This window comes from Coniophora puteana (genome assembly GCF_000271625.1).
Source record: "Coniophora puteana RWD-64-598 SS2 unplaced genomic scaffold CONPUscaffold_9, whole genome shotgun sequence".
Taxonomy (NCBI): Eukaryota; Fungi; Basidiomycota; class Agaricomycetes; order Boletales; family Coniophoraceae; genus Coniophora; species Coniophora puteana.
The window spans coordinates 1,881,523-1,899,730 of NW_006913061.1; the positions used below are offsets into that span (position 1 = coordinate 1,881,523).

Here is an 18,208-nt window from a genome sequence, read left to right on the forward strand (position 1 = left end):
ACAAGTGCATCAAGAAAACCTACAACTTGACAAGAGTCTTTCGGCAGAAAGATCAAGGTTTTTCTCTCGTATTAAGTGCTCGTTATATGCGCCTAAATCTTCAACAGAGTTTGTTGACATGCTCAACGAAATGCGCTTCGGCCAGCTTTCCCAGAAATCAGTAGCAAAGTTCAAGTCACTCTCGCGAGAAATTGAGTACGAAGATGGCATTGCTGCGACTGAACTGTGAGGTACTTGCTCTGACCTCAATCCACTATCTAATCATAGTGTAGCTTCCCACGGCGTGAAGATGTAGAACAGTCTAACAGATCTCGCATGGGTCGGCTGACAGAGGAAGAAAAGCTCTACGTTGCAAAGGACTCTGGCACTACCGAAGCTGAACAACGGGACAAGATCCTATCCAACTGCATGGCACCCAAAGAAATCAAGCTCCGTGTTGGCGCACAGGTTATGTTGATAAAGAACACTGAGAGCATGGACCTCGTGAACGGTACTTTGGGGAAGGTCAAAGCCTTTGTGGACCCAACACAGTACAAAGGTGGAGACTCGGACGTGGCCGTCTTGGAAAATGATTCGTCTGGCAAACCGAAATCAAAGTCCGAGCCTAAGGGACCAGTCGTATTGTTCCCTCTTGTTGAGTTCAAACTTCCCAACCGGGCAGCGACGCAGAACGTTATTGTTATGCCTGAGTCTTGGAAGGTAGAGCTTCCGAATGGCGAGATCCAGGCCCAGCGGACGCAGGTGCATATTCAACGTTTCACTCATTACATACACCGACTGACGGCGCGTTCAAGCTCCCTCTGATTCTTGCATGGGCGATGTCTATCCACAAGTCGCAAGGGCAGACATTAGATCGCGTGAAGGTTGACCTCGCCAAGGTGTTCGAGAAAGGTTTGCCCGCGTCTTATCCAAAATGGGATGTTTTTGACCATTCTCTTCATCTTAAAAGGTCAAGCATATGTTGCACTGTCGCGAGCCACTTCGATGAATGGCTTGCAGGTATTGAATTTCAATCCGGCCAAGGTGAGATTCAATCAATGAGGATAGTCATGGTTAGTGACCTGATCATTATTTCAGGTCCAAGCTCACCCTAAAGTCGTGACTTGGAGTAAGACGCTGGAGACATTGACCGTGGATTGAGACCCAAATCATAAGGTACAAAGGCTGCTAGTACATTCTTCAACCTACATCACTGCGCCTCTAGCACACCAGCGGCTTCACATATTTCTAGTCGCCTTCAATATGCGCCCTGCGTGCTCTTTTGGACGATCATGGCATTTGCCTACTCAGACATGTTAACAAGCACTTGCAAGACAGCACCCACCACTAGCCATACCAATTTTTATATGTAATGACTATTTTGTAACTCAGTGTCATACCAAAATGCAGGCCTATTACGCTGACAGAAGTAAGCGATGCTCAAGTCACCGCCATTTTAAGATATCTTGAGAAGGTGCAGCGATTCATGGATCATCTAGGAGGTAACGTATAGCGATACATCAATCATTTACAGCCAGTTATCCCATCTTTACGCCCTGCCCGCCACGGCAGGCACGGTGTACTTGGCGGCACACGAATCAAAGAGGTCTGCCTTCTCCTTGGTGTCCTTCACCATCGGATACTCAGGGTCTGCTTGCACGAGCTTCTCAAACGCCTCGTCGATCTCGGCCCGCTTAGCGCCACCCAGAGCGAGCGCGACGATAGATGCAGCGAGCGCCTCGGGGTCGTTGGCTCCGGATGTTGCAAGAGCCTCCTCGATGTCGGATTTGGCGGCCGAGATCTCGCCGCGCGCGAGCCGGATGAGGCCACGGGCAGTGAGTAAGCGGTGCGAGGTGATAGAAGGGGATGCGAGATGCTCGGTGTAGAAGGACATGGAGGAGTTGTACGGATCCGCGGGTCCCGAAAGCGAAGAAGACGCGTGCGAGCCGGGATAGAAGAGCAGCAGCATGGCTTCGGAGAGCTGCAGAGGAAGGGAGTCGGGGTTCTGCTGGAGCGGTGTAAGGAGGGACTTCCTGGCCGACTGCGGACGAGAGATGGAGAGATAGATCAGTATTTTGAGGGCGATGCTGCAGGTTTTGGGGAACACATTGTCAAAGTCAGATCAAGTTTTGCATCTTGGAGCAGTGCCTGCACTTACGCCTCATCGCTAGCCGCTGTTGAAAGAGTCTCGAGAGCTTCCTCAAGTTCTTCTGCGCGTACGAATGCAGTAGCTGCGATAACCCGAACAGCATCTTTCTCCCATGGCTCGCCCTCTCCATCATCACCTTCGACCTCGACCGCCAGATCCCGTAACGGCTCTAGTGACTCATCCCCTGGCGAGGTGATGTATTGGGAAAAAGCAGAGACAGCCTTCAGCGCGGGGCTCTCGGTCTCTCTGGGGATGAGGCCAGCGGCCTCACTGGTCTTTCCGAGGGCAATCAGTGCGCGGGCTTTGTACAGAAGTGCATGGTTGTAATCCGGGGAATTGGGGTCCGGCAGATCCTGCTGAACAAGGGCGGGATAGGCGCCGAGGGTGAACTGCTGCTTGATGTGGTAAACTTCTGAGGACTCCATGTCTGAAGTTGGCTGTCAAATTCGCGAGTTTGTAGACCTCTCGTGTGTGCTGGAGATTGACGTGGTCGCGACGATTGGTGCGAGGCGCCAAAAAGGCAAATGCACGTGAGGCCAATAGGCGCGCGTTGGGTCCCTCGGGCCAAGCCGAGGTACTTGGCGGGACCCGGGGATGTTTGATAAGATTTGCTCCCGCGTCCCTGGACTTTGGATGAAAAAGTAAAGATTTGACTCCGGTATATGGCTGGGTCCGGTGCGCGAGCGATGCCATGCCCAGGTGGCCCCCTCCGGTTCATCGCATACTGGTGCACAGCAAAAAAAGTTATAATTCTGTTGGAACGATGCGCCGGGTTTCCAGCTTCAGCGTCTGCCAAGGGCTTTTATCGTCTTGTTTGTTCGGGTGATAGTAGGACGTCATCAAGCCCGAGACCAGCACCCTCCAGCACCACAGGATGATCAGCTGGTGCTGGTAGGTGTTGGTTGTTGACTTGCTCAAAATGAAGGGCGACCCCGTGGGAGTATACCTGTCAATGTTCACCGGCACCATCGAGTCTTCTTTGTGTCTCTGATCAACGCGCCTCGACCTCGTGTCCGTCAGAGGTTTCCAGTGCTGTTGGGACTTTGTGGAGGTGAAACACCCTGGACGCACAGCATCGGCGATAGTCAGACTTCACAAGAATAACTAATCACCGTATTCGATTGGCCAATTTTGTCGGAAAGACGAGGATGCCGTGGGTGGCGCCCTGTTCGGTTCAGCGTTCGGTTGCTCCGTCAGACTTCAATTGCAAGGAATTGCATCAGCCGCACTTGTCAAGTGTCACGCGTTTTGCTATTTAATCCGAAGGCCTATCGTCTTTCGTCGCTCGCCCTTCTCCCGCCCCACGAGTGCCTAACTTCACGATGTCCTCTCGCGCCCCCACCACCCGCAGATTCTCTACCTTCTCTGGCAAGGCCTCCGTAAGTTCTTCACCCCTTCACTCGTCCTCATCTTCATCTTCATGCTCTAATACATACTTATTACCATCACTATATGCAGAGTGAGAAAGGCACTGCTACCTCTGAGCTAGGGACTTCTGCTACGCCGTCCATGGCAGAGGCCAGCCACCACAAGGCCCTCTCCGGCTTCCAGAGTCTTCTGAAACGCGGATGGGAGGAAATAAACGAGAGCAGCGTTGTATGTTGCTTTATTCTCTAGTAACATTCACATCCCTGACGCCAGACAGTCTGCTATCCTCGATGCCGCTCGTCATAGCGAGTCGCTTGATGATAGGAAGATGCTTGTTCGTGCCAACCAATATTTCGATTTACTCATATATTAACTGTCGTGCGTAGCTTGAGCATATGCTAACCTTCATGTCGAAGACGCCCCCGGGTAAGACCCAGGATATGATGCAGAAGTACGTTATCAAAGAACTTTACAATGACCTGGAACACCCTCCTCCGACGTGGATCGGCCCTCAATACGCCTTCCGCTCTGCCGACGGCGGAGGAAACAACCCTGATTTCCCTGACTTGGGTCGCGCTGGGCAGCCATACGCGCGTTCTGTCCAGCAGATTAACCCTCTTCCTCGTTATGAGATGCCTGACGCTGGTCTGGTGTTCGACACCCTCCTGAGACGCGACAAGGTACGCGACTAAGTTGGCGCCCGGGGCCTTTGACATACTTGCTGACGATACGTCGGGCCGTAGTTCCGCAAGCACCCTGCCGGTCTTTCGTCTCTGATGTTCTCCTTTGCCGCCCTTGTCATTCACAGCATCTTCCGCACTGATCACAAAGATGTCAACATTAACATGACTTCAGGCTATGTTGACCTTGCCCCCTTGTACGGCAACGACCAAGCGATGCAAGACAAGGTGTGTGCCGCGTTTCCTCCTGTCACGTGTTCGCGTATCTTCATGACATCGTCAACCAAATATACGATACGGTCTGAGGCACAAAGCTGACGCGACTTCATAGCTCCGGGCGAAAGAGGGTCGGGGTTTGTTGCATCCCGATGTCTTTGCAGAGGATCGTCTCCTTCTGCTTCCGCCAGCATGCTGTGTTCTCCTTGTTCTGTTCAGCCGTAACCACAACGTAAGCGATTTCAGGCAAGAGGGAGAATTGCAGCCTAAACCACTTTTGTGCACAGTATATCGCCAAACGCCTCCTCGAGATCAATGAACGTGGATCCTGGGCCGACCCTGCAACTTTGCAAAACAGCCCCGACAAACTCCTCAAGCAGGATGAGGAGATCTTCCAGATTGCGCGTTTGTGCAACTGCGCGTGGTTCGCGAGTGTCGTATTTAGCGACTACTTTAGGTAAAGGAGATTCAAATATCTAACCACACTCTCATTAACCCGCGTTCAGTGCCATTCTTGGTCTCGTCCGTCAAGGCAGCAGCTGGTCGCTGATGCCCTTCAGCGAGTTCCGCGAGTCAGATCACAGCTTGTTCGAGCGTGGTCGTGGTAACGCCGTCTCCGTCGAGGTCTGTATGACTTTAAACTCTCAATATGCTGTATTATTCACAACAAAATCAGTTCAACTGCTTGTACCGTTGGCACGCGACGACCTCCCAGGAAGACGAACAGTGGATTCATAAGCAGATATCTGCTCTATTCCCTGGTGTCGACCCTGATGCTGTATGTACTAGTCTTCACTCCTTCACCGTCTGTTCTAAGCCGTTGCAGATCACTCCCAGAGACTTTTATACCACTGCTGGCAAGCTCCAAGCAATGGAGCCTGACGTTGAGCACTGGCACTTCGGAGAGTAAGTTACTATCAGATTGTTTGTGATCAACAGTCCTGATCGTCATGCCAGCCTTAAGCGCCAAGAAAATGGCCTTTTCCGTGACGAGGACCTCGCTCGCGTCCTCATGGATGGGTGAGTCAAATTCTTCGTGAAATACATAAAAGCCTAACTTTGTTTAGGACCTCTCACCGCGCTGCTTCCTTCGGTGCTCGCGGTACTCCTCCATGCATGCGTCTCCACGAGATTATGGGCATTGAAGCCAACCGTGCTTGGGGTGTCTGCTCCTTAAACGAGTTCAGAAAGTACTTAGGTCTCAAGAGTAAGTTTATGACCTATCCTCTAAGTCGAAATCCCATTGACGTTACGTAGCCTATACGACGTTCTTGGAATGGAATCCCGACCCTGAGATTGCTAACGCTGCTGAGAAGCTCTACAATCACATCGATAACCTCGAGCTTTACGTCGGTCTTCAGGCCGAGGAAACCAAGCCTGTTACCGATGGCGCTGGCCTCTGCCCAGGTATGTATCTTCAAGACTTTTTGCTAATCCGCACTCACTCGAATTCCTCATAGGCTACACCGTGGCCCGGGCCATTCTCGCGGATGCCATCGCTCTGACCCGTGGTGACCGCTTCTTCACCACGGACTACACTCCTTGGAACATGACTGCCTGGGGCTTCGCCGACTGCCAGCGTGATCCTGATGCTTATGGCTTCGGTTCGACGCTAGGCCGTCTCTTCCTCCGCCACCTGCCGAACCAGTACAGCAAGGACAGCGTCTACGCTTGGTTCCCTCTCATGCACCCGGAGGCGATGGAAGGTTACCTCGCCAAGTTGAATAAGTCCGATGGATACTCTATTCAACGCCCTATCGCCCCTCCGATCCCCGCGAAAGTCGAGAACTATGTCGAGGCTGGCGAGATCCTCAAGGATGGACAGAAGTTCAGTGCCGTTGCTGTTGAGAAGGCTGCTGCCGTTATCGAGGGCAAGGGGTGAGCAAACCTGCTTTTACATGTAAGATGTCAATATTGAGACATTCTATCTAGCTTCTTTACTGCTTCTGCGGACGGCACTAAGGAGCAGAGCGAGTTCATGGCGGCACTCATCTCGAGCCCCGAGGACACTGCCAAAATCGGCAAATACTTCTTCAACAAAACTGTCGAACTCGTTCAGTCGAGCTCATGGAGCCTCATTGCTCAGAAGAAGCGCAGCGTCAACATCATTGCGGATGTCTTGAAGGTAGTCCCTGTTTTCTGGGCCGCGAACGAGATTGTGAGAGCTCTCACTAGAAAATCGTTTGCATTGATCTAATGACATTACAAAGGCTGGGATTCCTTTGAAGACCAGTGAGCATCACAGCGGTGCATACACCCCTTCTGAGCTTTTCGACGTCCTTGGCGAGATCTATGAATTTATCTTCCTGGACGTCGAGCCTAGCAATTACATGGTTAAGCAGGAGCGCGTCAGAGAACATGTGAAGACCCTTCACGGTCATATCAAGAGTCACCTTGGAGGCGCTGGTAGCCGCGTATGTCCCTTTCACTATGTCATTTATAGATATGATACTGAACCCATGTGTGATAAGCTTTCTATCTCCAACATCTTCGGTACTATCTTCGGTTCAAAGAAGAAGACGATTCGCTCCGAGTTCCTCACTCGCCTATTCGAGCTTGACCACAGCACTGATGAGGCCTGCAACACCATTCTCGCCCTGCTTGTTGGGACCACCGTGGAACTGACCGTTGGTAGGCCGGTTTATGCTAACTGAGGGCTTATTGATTGACGAGATTTTCAAGCCATGACCAATGTGCTTAACCAGTTCCTGAGCACCGAGCAGCACGCGTCTGTCTTGGACTTGGCTCAGAGCAAGGACGAAACTGCCATGCAGGGACTAACTGCTCGCGTTCTTGAAGCTCTTCGTACGATGACCTTTTCTTGATTGATGAGCACTCAATCTGATTATATACGTAGGCCTTGATCCTCCCTTCCGTGGTGTTTTCCGTATTGCCACCACTGATGCTGTTGTCGGCTCCTTGAGCGTCAAGAAGGGTGAGCGTGTCTTCGTCGACATTGCCGCTGCTGGCTTCCAGGCAAGTAATTCCTACCTCAGCTCCCGGAGGCTTTGCTCATAACTGGGCAACTTGATAACTGGGCAACTTTAGGAGGAGGCCTTTGCCAATGCCTCGAGCTTTGACCACACCCGTTCCCCCAAGGAGAAGTACCTCGCTGGCGATGGCGCGTTCCGCTTCGTCGGTACCGAACTTGCGTCGAGGATGATTGTCGAGACCATCCGCGGCATTTACTCCTTCTCCAGTATTGCTCGTGGACCTGGCCAGAGTGGCCAGCTCTCGCGCTTCAAGACGGAGGCCTACCCATACTTGCACCATGCTTACCTCGACGTCAAGCAGTTCCCCAGCCCGTGGCCGAGGGCCCTTGTGCTTCAGTACGAGCCTGTTTCGGCTTGAAAGCTCACAAGGAGGGATGGCCTACATTGCGATGCCAAAGCTCTTTCCTTTTCTTTCTCAAAATTACACGAACCGTGCTCATGTCCATGGATGGAGTGGAAGTGCACAATGATACCGATACAGACATTGCTATGTTTATCGAAACCTGCTATTCATACTGTAGCGCACATATGATGTTTTTATACTTGCCACAACAATTCCCCATTCTTCACTCGTCTTTAGTGTTCTTGATCCCTTTTTGGAATCCCTCAGGTAAGTCTTTTTCGTTATAAAGGTGTGATGTTTCATTTTAGAGTCCGCTCAAGTACGTGCGGATTTCGGAAGCGCCGTACCCTCCTAAATAGTTCCTAAATCTTGTCTCTCCTAACGTTTCCTGGCTCTCATCCCGCCACGTTCTGGGATTTGGTTGCGACTTTTGAAAAGGAAGGACAAATCAGAGCTTCTGGAAAAACGTTCATAACCCTCAAGGAAACAAACCAAGAGATTTGAAGTATGTGGTATGTTCATGACGTTCGGTTGGCTTTGCATTTAACAAATTGAAGTTGCCTCAATAGCCATGGACGGACCACTGACAACGAGGACTTCCGTGGACAATCGGAAGGTGATGTCTGATGTAGAGAAAGCACGGCGGAAGATCGACCATGAGCTAGCCACTCTCCGTCAAACAGAACTCGAACTGCTCAGTCGCCGAAACACGCTCTCCAGTATATGTGCTCTACCCCCAGAGCTCCTATCTCTCATCTTTCTCCACTGCGTCGATGACAGTTTCAGTCAATCTCATTGGATACAGATAACCTATGTCTGTCGACACTGGCATAATGTCGCGTTCTCGTGCCCCGCTCTATGGACGAGGCTTAGCCTTGTGAACGCCCCGTGGACCACGCAGATGCTTAAGAGGTCTAAGCACGCTCCTTTATACGTGTCCGCGGATCTCTCATGGAGGACATCTACCATTTCACCTCTTGAGCCGCTGGTAGAAGAGGTCTCGCGGCTCCGCGACGTCGACCTGAATCTCTCAAGGGAAACAGCCATACAATTCGTTGGACGGCTCACTCAGCCGGCCCCACTCCTCCAGTCTTTGCAGATCACCATTCCACCACCTAATTTTTATGTGACATCCAGGGGAGAAAACGTGCAGATTCCAACACAATTTCTGGGCGGAAGCGCGCCGGCATTGCGCAGGCTCAGGATGACCAACTTTGATCTCCCGTGGGATTCTTCTGTCCTCCAAGGACTAACGGAGCTTAGCCTCATTAATGTTTCTGTCACGGCGCGACCTACAACCCACCAGCTCCTTAACGTCCTTAGAAACATGCCTTCACTGAGGACGCTTACTCTAGAGGATGCTTTGCCAATTTCAGCGAGCGGTATGGAGGAGTCAGTTAGTATGCCAAGTCTGCAGCAGCTTCATGTGACAGGTAAATCCAATGAATGTGGACAGCTATTGTCGTACCTTGCCTTTCCGGAGACTGCTCCTGTGATTCATCTGGGTTGCAGCGCGGTCAATGAAGGTCTTGCATCCATTGCGACGTTTTTGGCACAGAAGTGCACTCTGCCTCCTGGTGGAAGGAAACGGAAGGAAACGCTCCAAATCCAAGGATCTGACGATGCATCTATTACTTTACTGTCTGGGGCTTTTCCATCCGATGGCTATCCATATCACGACCTCGCAAACTTGCGCCTCCACCTGGAGCTCTCATGGAGTCGACGTTCGTCATCATTGGCCGACATCCTCCCCTTCATATTTGCCCGCCTCACATTCAGCAGCATTCGTGTCATCCAGATACGACAACTCGATGAAATGTCAGCGCGTGCATGGCGTACATTGCTCATGAATGTACCAACCGTCTGTACACTGGATGTTGAATGTATTAATCCCGAAGGAGTGTCAGACCTTGTCCACGTTTTGAACCCTCAATGGAATCCGGGGGTCCTCCTCCCTGGACTTGAAGACCTCGTGCTGAGAAATGTCGGGTTTAATGAAGATGACGAAGTGTTTGATTTCTCCGATCTCCACTTGCGTTCTCTCCTCGATGTGGAAGTTCTCCACGACTGTATCATGTCGCGCATAAATTACGGGGCACCATTGAACAAGCTGGTTATCACGGGATGCTTCAACTTTGGCGTCATCAGCGTTTATGGTCTGCGCCTCCTACAAGAGGTCGTACCTTACGTCGAGTGGGATGGGACCGATAAGGCCCAACCGCGGTCTACCGACTCCCGTGAAGAGAGTGTGTATGAAGTTGAGCACGAAGATTACGACGACTTTGACCCCTTTGACATATTCGACGTTATGAGTGATATGGACACATATGAATGACCCAGGCTTCTGATCTGAACTTCTTACCAGTAGGTTTTGCGTCATTCGCGGAACTTGTCATGTCTCTGTTTTGAAACAAGATCGTCACCAGGTACTGTCTCCTACTATTATCCCACTGCTTTTGTGGGTGCTCAGTCGCCCTCTAAAATTTGAGTGTATTGGGTATGATATGGGTTCTTAAATGTTGTTAATTGACACGGGCCTAATGTTTATGCTGGGAGATGTTAGTAACGCCAGTCAGTAATTAGCTAATAAAGCTAGTAAAGACCGATGACTCGGATATACATGGCGCAAAATGACTACTAGGGTGATCTCAATGTGTTTGCGCGTCGCCTCCGGCTGTCTTGTTTCTCACAACAGAATCGGTTTGCCTTACTCAGCAAATGAGCAAGGGACGGTCGACGAAGAGGCGTCCACGAGAAAAAGAGCAGCGAGCAATCGCGAGCGCGCGAGACCGAGTACTATGCCTGTGCCCCCGATGAAACAACGTGCCCGTCGTGTAACATGCATGTACTTTGAGTATCTTGAACGCGTCTCTCAGCCATTACCTCCCAAAATTTGTTTGTGGACTGTTCTAGGTCTATTTGATAGCATAGTCGAAGCTCAGAAGCTAGATCCTAAAATTGAGTAAACACGGCTCGAAAGACTGTCGTGTGTTCTCCCCTTCAATGCTTATCCGCTCAGGGCACCGGGGTAAATGCTACCCAATCACTTTGAGCTCTCGGTAACGCCATGACTGGTACCCAAAGAGCACTGTACACTAATTGTGCACACTAATGCTTAGATAAATGTAACATAAACGTTGGAATGTTGTACATGGAAGATAGGGGGTTTAGCGCGGTGGAAGCCGGCATCTCGCTGGCATCTCTCCCAGGCAACAGACAAGTCTGTCGCTTTGTCTCATGCTACGGAAGACACTGAGATATATGAATATCATGATTTTGAAGGTCATCATAGGAGTATGTGGTCAAGGGATTGAGTGCAAATCGAGGATGTTTCACGACAGGCGCGTTGTTTCATCGGGGGCACATGCATAGTAGGTATCTTCTTGCTCAACGCAGTCACGAGCACCTAGCTGGGCTTGTAGCAGAACGCCTACATCTCATACGGCAATCAGGTATGTTGGATAATACGTCGCAATATCGGCTCAACAATATTGATCTGCAGTTGCTCGCTTTTGAGGGGGGCAGTGGCAGGTCTGTCGATAGCACGTACGCGGATTAACGAGCAGCTCGCTCAATGTCCAGCCTAGAGAAGGCTCGGTGGCAGATCGACCAGCAACTGGCGATTGTACATCATACAGAACGCGAACTCCTGAGTCGGCGAAATGCGTTCACTTTCGCGTGCGCTCTTCCACCCGAGCTTCTATCTCTCATCTTCCTCCGCTATGTGGATCCATTTGCCGACCAAACTTTAGACCGACGTGGTCTTCTAGCTTTGATCAAAGTTACCCATGTTTGCCGGCACTGGAGAGCAGTTGCACTTGCGTGCCCTGCTCTCTGGACAAGGCTCAATTTCTGCTCCATCGAATGGACTAAGGAGATGATCCAAAGATCAAAACAGGCCCCGTTGATTGTCTCTGTGGACCTTTCTTTCAAAGCTCCCGCCCGAACCGCACTTGAAGAGGCCGTTCGTGAACTGCCGCGTATACGTCAGTTCAGATTAAGGAGCTCAACTAATATCGCCCAAGAATTCATCGAACGACTCACGAGTCCGGCACCTCTGCTCGAGTCTTTGTTGATCGACAACAACACGTTTTCACCATACAACTCGTCGGCACGAGATCAGACCGTCACGATCCCGAGGAGCTTTCTCAGTCACACTGCGCCTGCCCTACGCAAGTTGGCGTTGTGGAGATGCGATTTTTCTTGGGACATGCCTCTCCTTAAAGGTCTGACGGAGCTTGACCTCTCCTGGATTTCCACTGCGGCACGTCCCAGCAATGGCCAACTTTTGCACGCCCTCAGGAATATGCCGGCACTAAAGAAGCTCACCCTGCGGGATACCTTGCCGATGTCAACAGACATGGCTGAGGGTGTTCATTTGCCAGAACTTCAGCAACTTCATGTCTACGGCTCTCCGTTCGAATGCAGTCAATTTCTATCTTATCTCACCTTCCCGGAGGCCATAAAAATCACACTCAACTGTCTCACGGACGACGAGGACTTCTCTTCAATTGTGCCGTTCTTGGCAATCAAGTGTTTTCCACCAAACAGAGGGAAAGAGGCGCGTGAGGTGCTACATATAAGCGGCGCAGACCCGTCTTCCATTCGGATACAGTCGGGTCTACCAACGCTTGGTAACAGCTCTTCGTACACCGGCATGAAGTTCGAGTGGCGTGTAACTATTCAACTTAATTGGTTCCAGTCTACGCTTTCGGCAATCAATGTCCTCAGGTCCATTATTTCCCACCTCGACTTGGTCGCCATGCGCATCGTCCAGATACAAGACCTTGACTGCGTATCCCAGGACTTCTGGCGTGCACTGCTCACTAGCACATCGGCAGCCACCATTCTGGATGTCGACTGTATCAACTATAGCTCCGTCACTGATCTCGTGAAAGTGTTCCATCCTGGGGTAGGTGTACCGTGCAAGGACATCCTCCTCCCTCACCTTGACCAACTCGTGCTGAGCCACACGGAATTTAACGATACTGGCGACAATGTCCCGTCGATGCATCCTAACCTCAACGTCAATGTCCTCTACGACTGCCTCATGGCACGTGCGAACCATGGCGTGAGCTTGCATAGGCTAATCGTCTGGGAGTGTTACAACTTTACCGCAGACAACAAGCGCTTCCTGGGAGAGGTTGTGCCATACGTTCAATGGGATGGGATATATATGGCTTTGCGAACACCCGAACCCTCTGAAGAGGATGACTCTGAGGTCGAGAGCGGCGAGGACGATTTCGCCCCTTTTGATGATTCCGATGGATCAGACAGCGACGACATAGACTTGGATGATGATTTCTAGCTTTACGCTGGATACACTTTACCCTATGTTTTATACGTACTGTTCTAGTTCCCCTTTGCCAGTCTCTTTGATATTGTTTTTATAGTCAATACCCTAATCACTCATCGTAGACATGATGGTCTGATTAAACAGCCCTTCGAAGTTCCACGTACACTATCCAGAGCACACTGAAAAACAAGCTGTCTGCAAGCTACTAGTACGCATTCAGCTCCTAAGGTTGTCCTAAAGCCTATTAAGACCCCGCTCGGTAATAACGCGTCGCGTCGCGCTTTGGCTCTTTATGCAGTCGTATCCCACGCTCTCCTTCTCGAGTGCTTCGAGTCCCACCCCCAGACTGCCCCATGTCCAAGGAGCAGACAGTCAACACAGGTCTCCACCAGCGAAGAGACAATGCTGGCCTATTGTCTCGCATAGAGTTCGTCATTCGTTCTCTACTTAAGCATCCAACTCACCTTTCTCCACTTAAGGACCGACCCTGCTCATCATTTGACCGGTCCGTTTATGACCCAAACGTACGTCGCAATAAACTCTTGTGACCTTTCTGCACCTCAGGCGCACCTACAGCCCCCTCGGCGGCAACACTCCCTCGTCAGATGGCTCGCCAGTTTCTACTAACGGGGATGGGTTTCCGAGCATCAAAACCAAGCCAGGCTTCTGGGACGATATCAAGACCTTTCGGTGGATTGTCAATCCCGGTATGGCTTGCATTCTCGTATAGGGCCTGGTTGCATCAACTCACTCTGTCCTTTTCCTCTCAGCATCGTCTTTCAAGATCCTTTTTTTCTTTGTAATTCTCTGGGCTAACTGGGAGGTGCTCGCACCCTACGTGGCACCCAGCCTGTCAAATCCTTTTGAACCCTTGCTCTTCATCTCACACCAAGTTCCCTCATCTCTCTCAGATGACCCTAGGTATCAAAAAGGGTATCTCGACCTTGTCTTTGTCGCATTTCATATCGTATTCTTCTGTTTCCTCCGGCAAGTCATCACCATCACCATAGGCCACCCTGCTGCAAAATATTTTGGCATCCGAAAACACGCAAAAGTGGACAGATTTGGAGAGCAAAGTTACGCTGTGGTGTATTTTGCTGTTATGGGTGCCTGGGGATACGTGAGTTTGTTTTCCCGCTTACGATTCGCAGCATTGAGTGAGCTGGCGGCAGCGCGTCATGGCCCAACTGCCAACATATTGGTTTCAAAGCAAGTGTTACTGGATTGGTACGTTCATGACCATTGATAGACCGGCCTCCTGACTTCTATTTTGATAGATTACCCTCATTGGGACATGAAGCCGGAATTGAAGCGCTACTACCTCACACATGGTGCCTACTGGTGTCAGCAACTCATAGTCTTGTTGCTTGGCTTAGAGAAGCCTCGCAAGGATTATGCTGAACTTGTTGTCCACCACTTTGTGACTATTTGGCTCATTGGGTAGGAGATGTTGCTACTAGCTATTGCTTATTTGCCTCATCCTTATTCCAAGGTGGAGCTACCTCGTTAATATGACGAGACTCGGCAATGCTGTTTACTTGAGCATGGATATCCCCGACACATTCCTTTCTGTAAGTGCGCCTTGAGTTTTGACTTGCTCGAATGTGGCCCTAAAGCGTTAATATTCTTCCAAGGCATCCATGCTGCTTAACTACATGCGATGGGAGAAGTCCAAAACTGTAGCTTACATTATTCTCCTCATCACTTGGACGTAGGTCAACATATCTTTTCCTGCGACCGACCATGGAATCAATTTGTTGTCTCTACAGCTATTTCAGACAATGGTTGAACCTGAAGATCCTATGGTCGGTTTGGTTTGAATATGACCTCGTTTCGTGAGTCTCTGTCTTTGCCTGTAGCAACCCCAGGCCTTGACTTCTTTGTTATCCGTAGGGAAGCCCATCGGAGATGGGCACCTGAGACAGGCGCTTGGCTCACTTGGTGGCTGAAGTATCAAATGTTTGGCCCTTTACTTATGCTCCAGTTTCTCAATATATTCTGGTATTTCCTGATCTTACGGATTGGGTACAGGTACGTGATCTCGCTGTAAGCCGACAACTTGTCTAAGCCATTACTTCTACAGGGCGGTAACCCAAGCAAGACTAGAGGACGAGAGGTCAGACGATGAAGACGACGGTGTCAAAGAAGACGACGAACCATCGACTAACAAAAAATCTAACTAACTTACGCTAGAGGCCTATACCCATGGTCTGGCCTGACTACTTGTGCTAAGGTAACGCCATATGGCGATTAGCGCAATACAGGGGACACAATCTTGCTTCGAACGTTCATGACAAATTGACAATTAACAATACCGTGTTTGCTCTCTGATAAAGTACGCATACAACTACTTGATTGTGATTATCCGCACCCTCCAAAAAGGCTCACTCCGGATCTGAGATCGAGGATAACTTCGCTTTCCTTGACGACTCCGATGAACTAGACGCCGACGACATGGTCATGGTCAGAGATGTTTACTACTGGCTAGGTACACGTTGGATAAATACAGCATTCTCTACACGTGGAGGTCCTGTACTTGTCCTGTTGTTTCATTGTGTTCACATTAGTGACTGCTGTTATTGTTTCGAACCTGGTTCCCCTTGCCTTGTTTATTTTCGCCTGACACTACCCATAGTGCCTGGCATTGGACATGGTGATGAGTAACATGATTTGTTTTCTACACCCAAGCGTTATTGCGCTAAGCTAAAACAAGTCGTCGGATAGGTATAGCTATTAGCAGTAAGGGTACAAAATTAAAACGTTGACTATTGTCTACCGCGTCGCGTCGCGCACCGGCTCTTTTGTTGGTTCTCACGAACATCAAGGGCAGCAGTCACTGTGAACTTGTGAAACAGTAACCTTCCCCTCTTCGAGATATCCCCTCCTTTACTCTCTCCCGCTGTCCTCATCATACTCACTGAGGCTTTCGTCCAGCACCTCAGTGCTTTTCTTTTGCATCTCCGTGCTGCAGCGTCGCTAAAGTACATTCCGCAACAGGACAACCGCGGAACTGTTGTCGGGACTCCGAGGTATGTGTCCCCATCTCTTATCAATCTTCGAAGCCCTTACAAGATAGATGTGTAGGACATTCTCCACATATCATGGCGGGTCTCTTGAACTTGACAAACTTCAATACTGTGAGCGCGTGGAGCTCAACATCAACCGTGGAGAAGGCTCGCAGTGACCTTGATGAGAAGTTGGCTATCCTTCGTCGCGCAGAGCGTGAAATCCTGAGTTGTCGAAATTCCCTCTCAAGAATATGTTCACTCCCTCCAGAGATCCTATCCTTTATCTTCCTTCACATAGTGAATGACCCCACTGGGAACACTTTATGCGGCTGCTGCCACACCACCAATTGGCTCAATTTCAGCCACGTTTGCCGGCACTGGCGTGATGTGTCCCTCTCATGCCCTGGTCTTTGGACCAAGCTTACCACCCGGTCGCTCCCCTTCACAGAGGAGATGATAAAGAGATCCAAGCGCGCTCCGTTATACGTGTTTGCAAACCTCATCTATCAGTCAACGGCTACCGCAGCACACGAACGGGCTCTTGACGAGGTCTCGCGCATACGTGAGCTTGACATTAGCCTCTCGATGCACACCACCAATCGTGTCTTTGGGAAGCTTTCCCATCCTGCGCCCTTGCTAAGGTCTCTTATTATCTCCAACACCACCCTACCTTACGGCCTAGCCCCAAACGAACCGCGCACCCTTGTACCCAACAACTTTCTGGGTGAGAGCACACCTTCATTGCGCAAGCTGAGGCTTCGTCACTGCGATCTTCCTTGGGACCTTCCCATTCTCAAGGATCTGACGGAACTCGATATTGAGCACGTCTCCCCTGGTGCACGGCCTACTAATCGTCAAATCTTGAACGTCCTTCGGAACATGCCGGCACTACGGAGGCTCGCTCTCGCAGATGCCTTGCCGACGTCTGCGAGTGTCCCAGGCGAAGAAATTGTACACCTCTCGGGTCTTCAGCAGCTTCGCGTGTCGGGTCCACCCTCTGAATGCTCCCAATTTTTATCCCACCTTGAATTTCCACAGACAACCGAAATCAAGCTCTATTGCAACGCAGGCAATGACAGTTTTGCACCAATCGTTCCTTTCTTGACGCAAAAATGCTTTGCTCAAGTCAATGTGGAGGAGCCCCAAGAGACACTTCATATATCGGGATTCAGCAGACCCTACATCGATTTGCAGATTAGGCTTTGTTCCCTCGACTCCAGTCTGGATTACGACCCATTTTTGTTCGAGGGCTGCCGCGTTTTTATCGAGCTCAGACGATCCCATAACTCGGAGGCGACGCATGCTACTATCCTCCGAGACATCTTTGCCCAGGCCACCCTCAACAATGTCCGTACTATCCAGGTCAGGGAATTCTCGGGAGTCTCGGAGGAAATGTGGCGTGCCTTGCTCACCAGTGCACCAAGCACCAAAACCTTGGACGTTGCCTGCGTCGATGTATTAGCGGTAAGCGACTTGGTCTCCGTGCTGGATACCCGAGATACGCCAGAACCCGCGTTTAAGAATGTCATGCTTCCTGGTCTTGAAGAGCTCGTGCTGAGGAACGTCGAATTCGAGGATGAAGAACAAGAACCTTCCTTCATGTATCCTTCGGTTGAGCTTGAAGATTTCCACGAGTTCCTTGTCGCGCGTGTCAACTCCAATGCGGGACTAGGCAAGCTGGTCCTCCGGGAGTGTTTCAACTTCAACGATGAGCATCAGTCCTATCTTGAAGAGGTTGTGCCGTATGTCGACTGGGACTGGATAGAGAGGGATACAAATACTGAGATTGCAGATGAAAATGAGGACGAGGACGATTATTACGACGATGGCTACGATTTCAACGTTCATCCTTTCTTCAGCGATTATTTCGGTATGCCAATGGGCATGGACATATTCGACGATGATTAAACCAAGGCTGTCTTAACTTTCAGCATGATTTACTGCTTGTCTTTAAGTCTAGCATATCCAAGGTTTTGTTCTTGTTGATGTTCCTCGTACTTTATCACCGTTTTATTGATAATATTATCACTTTCCCTTGCATTTTTACACAGTCAAAGTTATTATCCAACCATTATCAAACCCCATGCTGAGTTATTGGCAGCATTTGGGAGCATTCTCGAACATCAGTAAGTACTTGAAACCTTGAGGCCCCGAAGTATTTGAGGAGATTGGGACG

At 50.3% G+C, this 18,208-nt stretch overlaps 6 protein-coding genes across 6 annotated transcripts; 5 read left to right on the plus strand and 1 right to left on the minus strand.

Moving 5' to 3' along the window:
* Nucleotides 1-1,400: 1,400 nt before the first annotated feature.
* CONPUDRAFT_107666 (uncharacterized protein) lies at nucleotides 1,401-2,625 on the minus strand. Its single transcript, XM_007772812.1, has 2 exons — nucleotides 2,138-2,625; nucleotides 1,401-2,066 (listed from the first exon to the last, which is right to left on the minus strand). Exons 1-2 carry the CDS (start codon nucleotides 2,551-2,553, stop codon nucleotides 1,529-1,531), a joined length of 954 nt encoding a protein of 317 aa, XP_007771002.1. The 5' UTR covers nucleotides 2,554-2,625; the 3' UTR covers nucleotides 1,401-1,528.
* Nucleotides 2,626-3,162: 537 nt separating this feature from the next.
* Nucleotides 3,163-7,953, plus strand: LDO2 (putative linoleate diol synthase). Its single transcript, XM_007772813.1, has 20 exons — nucleotides 3,163-3,507; nucleotides 3,587-3,724; nucleotides 3,774-3,830; nucleotides 3,883-4,176; nucleotides 4,240-4,404; nucleotides 4,508-4,624; nucleotides 4,680-4,849; nucleotides 4,899-5,016; nucleotides 5,069-5,170; nucleotides 5,219-5,298; nucleotides 5,350-5,412; nucleotides 5,460-5,599; nucleotides 5,650-5,799; nucleotides 5,853-6,270; nucleotides 6,325-6,550; nucleotides 6,603-6,806; nucleotides 6,864-7,023; nucleotides 7,075-7,197; nucleotides 7,250-7,368; nucleotides 7,441-7,953. Exons 1-20 carry the CDS (start codon nucleotides 3,451-3,453, stop codon nucleotides 7,741-7,743), a joined length of 3,204 nt encoding a protein of 1,067 aa, XP_007771003.1. The 5' UTR covers nucleotides 3,163-3,450; the 3' UTR covers nucleotides 7,744-7,953.
* A 110-nt stretch (nucleotides 7,954-8,063) lies between these two features.
* CONPUDRAFT_167111 (uncharacterized protein) lies at nucleotides 8,064-10,166 on the plus strand. Its single transcript, XM_007772814.1, has 2 exons — nucleotides 8,064-8,233; nucleotides 8,286-10,166. The coding sequence occupies exon 2, from the start codon at nucleotides 8,300-8,302 to the stop codon at nucleotides 10,061-10,063; it is 1,764 nt and encodes a 587-aa protein (XP_007771004.1). The 5' UTR covers nucleotides 8,064-8,233; nucleotides 8,286-8,299; the 3' UTR covers nucleotides 10,064-10,166.
* Nucleotides 10,167-11,149: 983 nt separating this feature from the next.
* Nucleotides 11,150-13,166, plus strand: CONPUDRAFT_107669 (uncharacterized protein). Its single transcript, XM_007772815.1, has one exon. It carries the CDS (start codon nucleotides 11,303-11,305, stop codon nucleotides 13,034-13,036), a length of 1,734 nt encoding a protein of 577 aa, XP_007771005.1. The 5' UTR covers nucleotides 11,150-11,302; the 3' UTR covers nucleotides 13,037-13,166.
* Nucleotides 13,167-13,358: 192 nt separating this feature from the next.
* On the plus strand, nucleotides 13,359-15,644 carry CONPUDRAFT_107673 (longevity assurance proteins LAG1 LAC1). Its single transcript, XM_007772816.1, has 11 exons — nucleotides 13,359-13,451; nucleotides 13,504-13,548; nucleotides 13,601-13,731; nucleotides 13,795-14,144; nucleotides 14,197-14,251; nucleotides 14,302-14,464; nucleotides 14,517-14,595; nucleotides 14,659-14,735; nucleotides 14,794-14,859; nucleotides 14,918-15,055; nucleotides 15,108-15,644. Exons 1-11 carry the CDS (start codon nucleotides 13,378-13,380, stop codon nucleotides 15,205-15,207), a joined length of 1,278 nt encoding a protein of 425 aa, XP_007771006.1. The 5' UTR covers nucleotides 13,359-13,377; the 3' UTR covers nucleotides 15,208-15,644.
* Nucleotides 15,645-15,827: 183 nt separating this feature from the next.
* Nucleotides 15,828-18,062, plus strand: CONPUDRAFT_138491 (uncharacterized protein). Its single transcript, XM_007772817.1, has 2 exons — nucleotides 15,828-16,053; nucleotides 16,109-18,062. The coding sequence occupies exon 2, from the start codon at nucleotides 16,126-16,128 to the stop codon at nucleotides 17,938-17,940; it is 1,815 nt and encodes a 604-aa protein (XP_007771007.1). The 5' UTR covers nucleotides 15,828-16,053; nucleotides 16,109-16,125; the 3' UTR covers nucleotides 17,941-18,062.
* The last annotated feature ends 146 nt before the right edge of the window (nucleotides 18,063-18,208 follow it).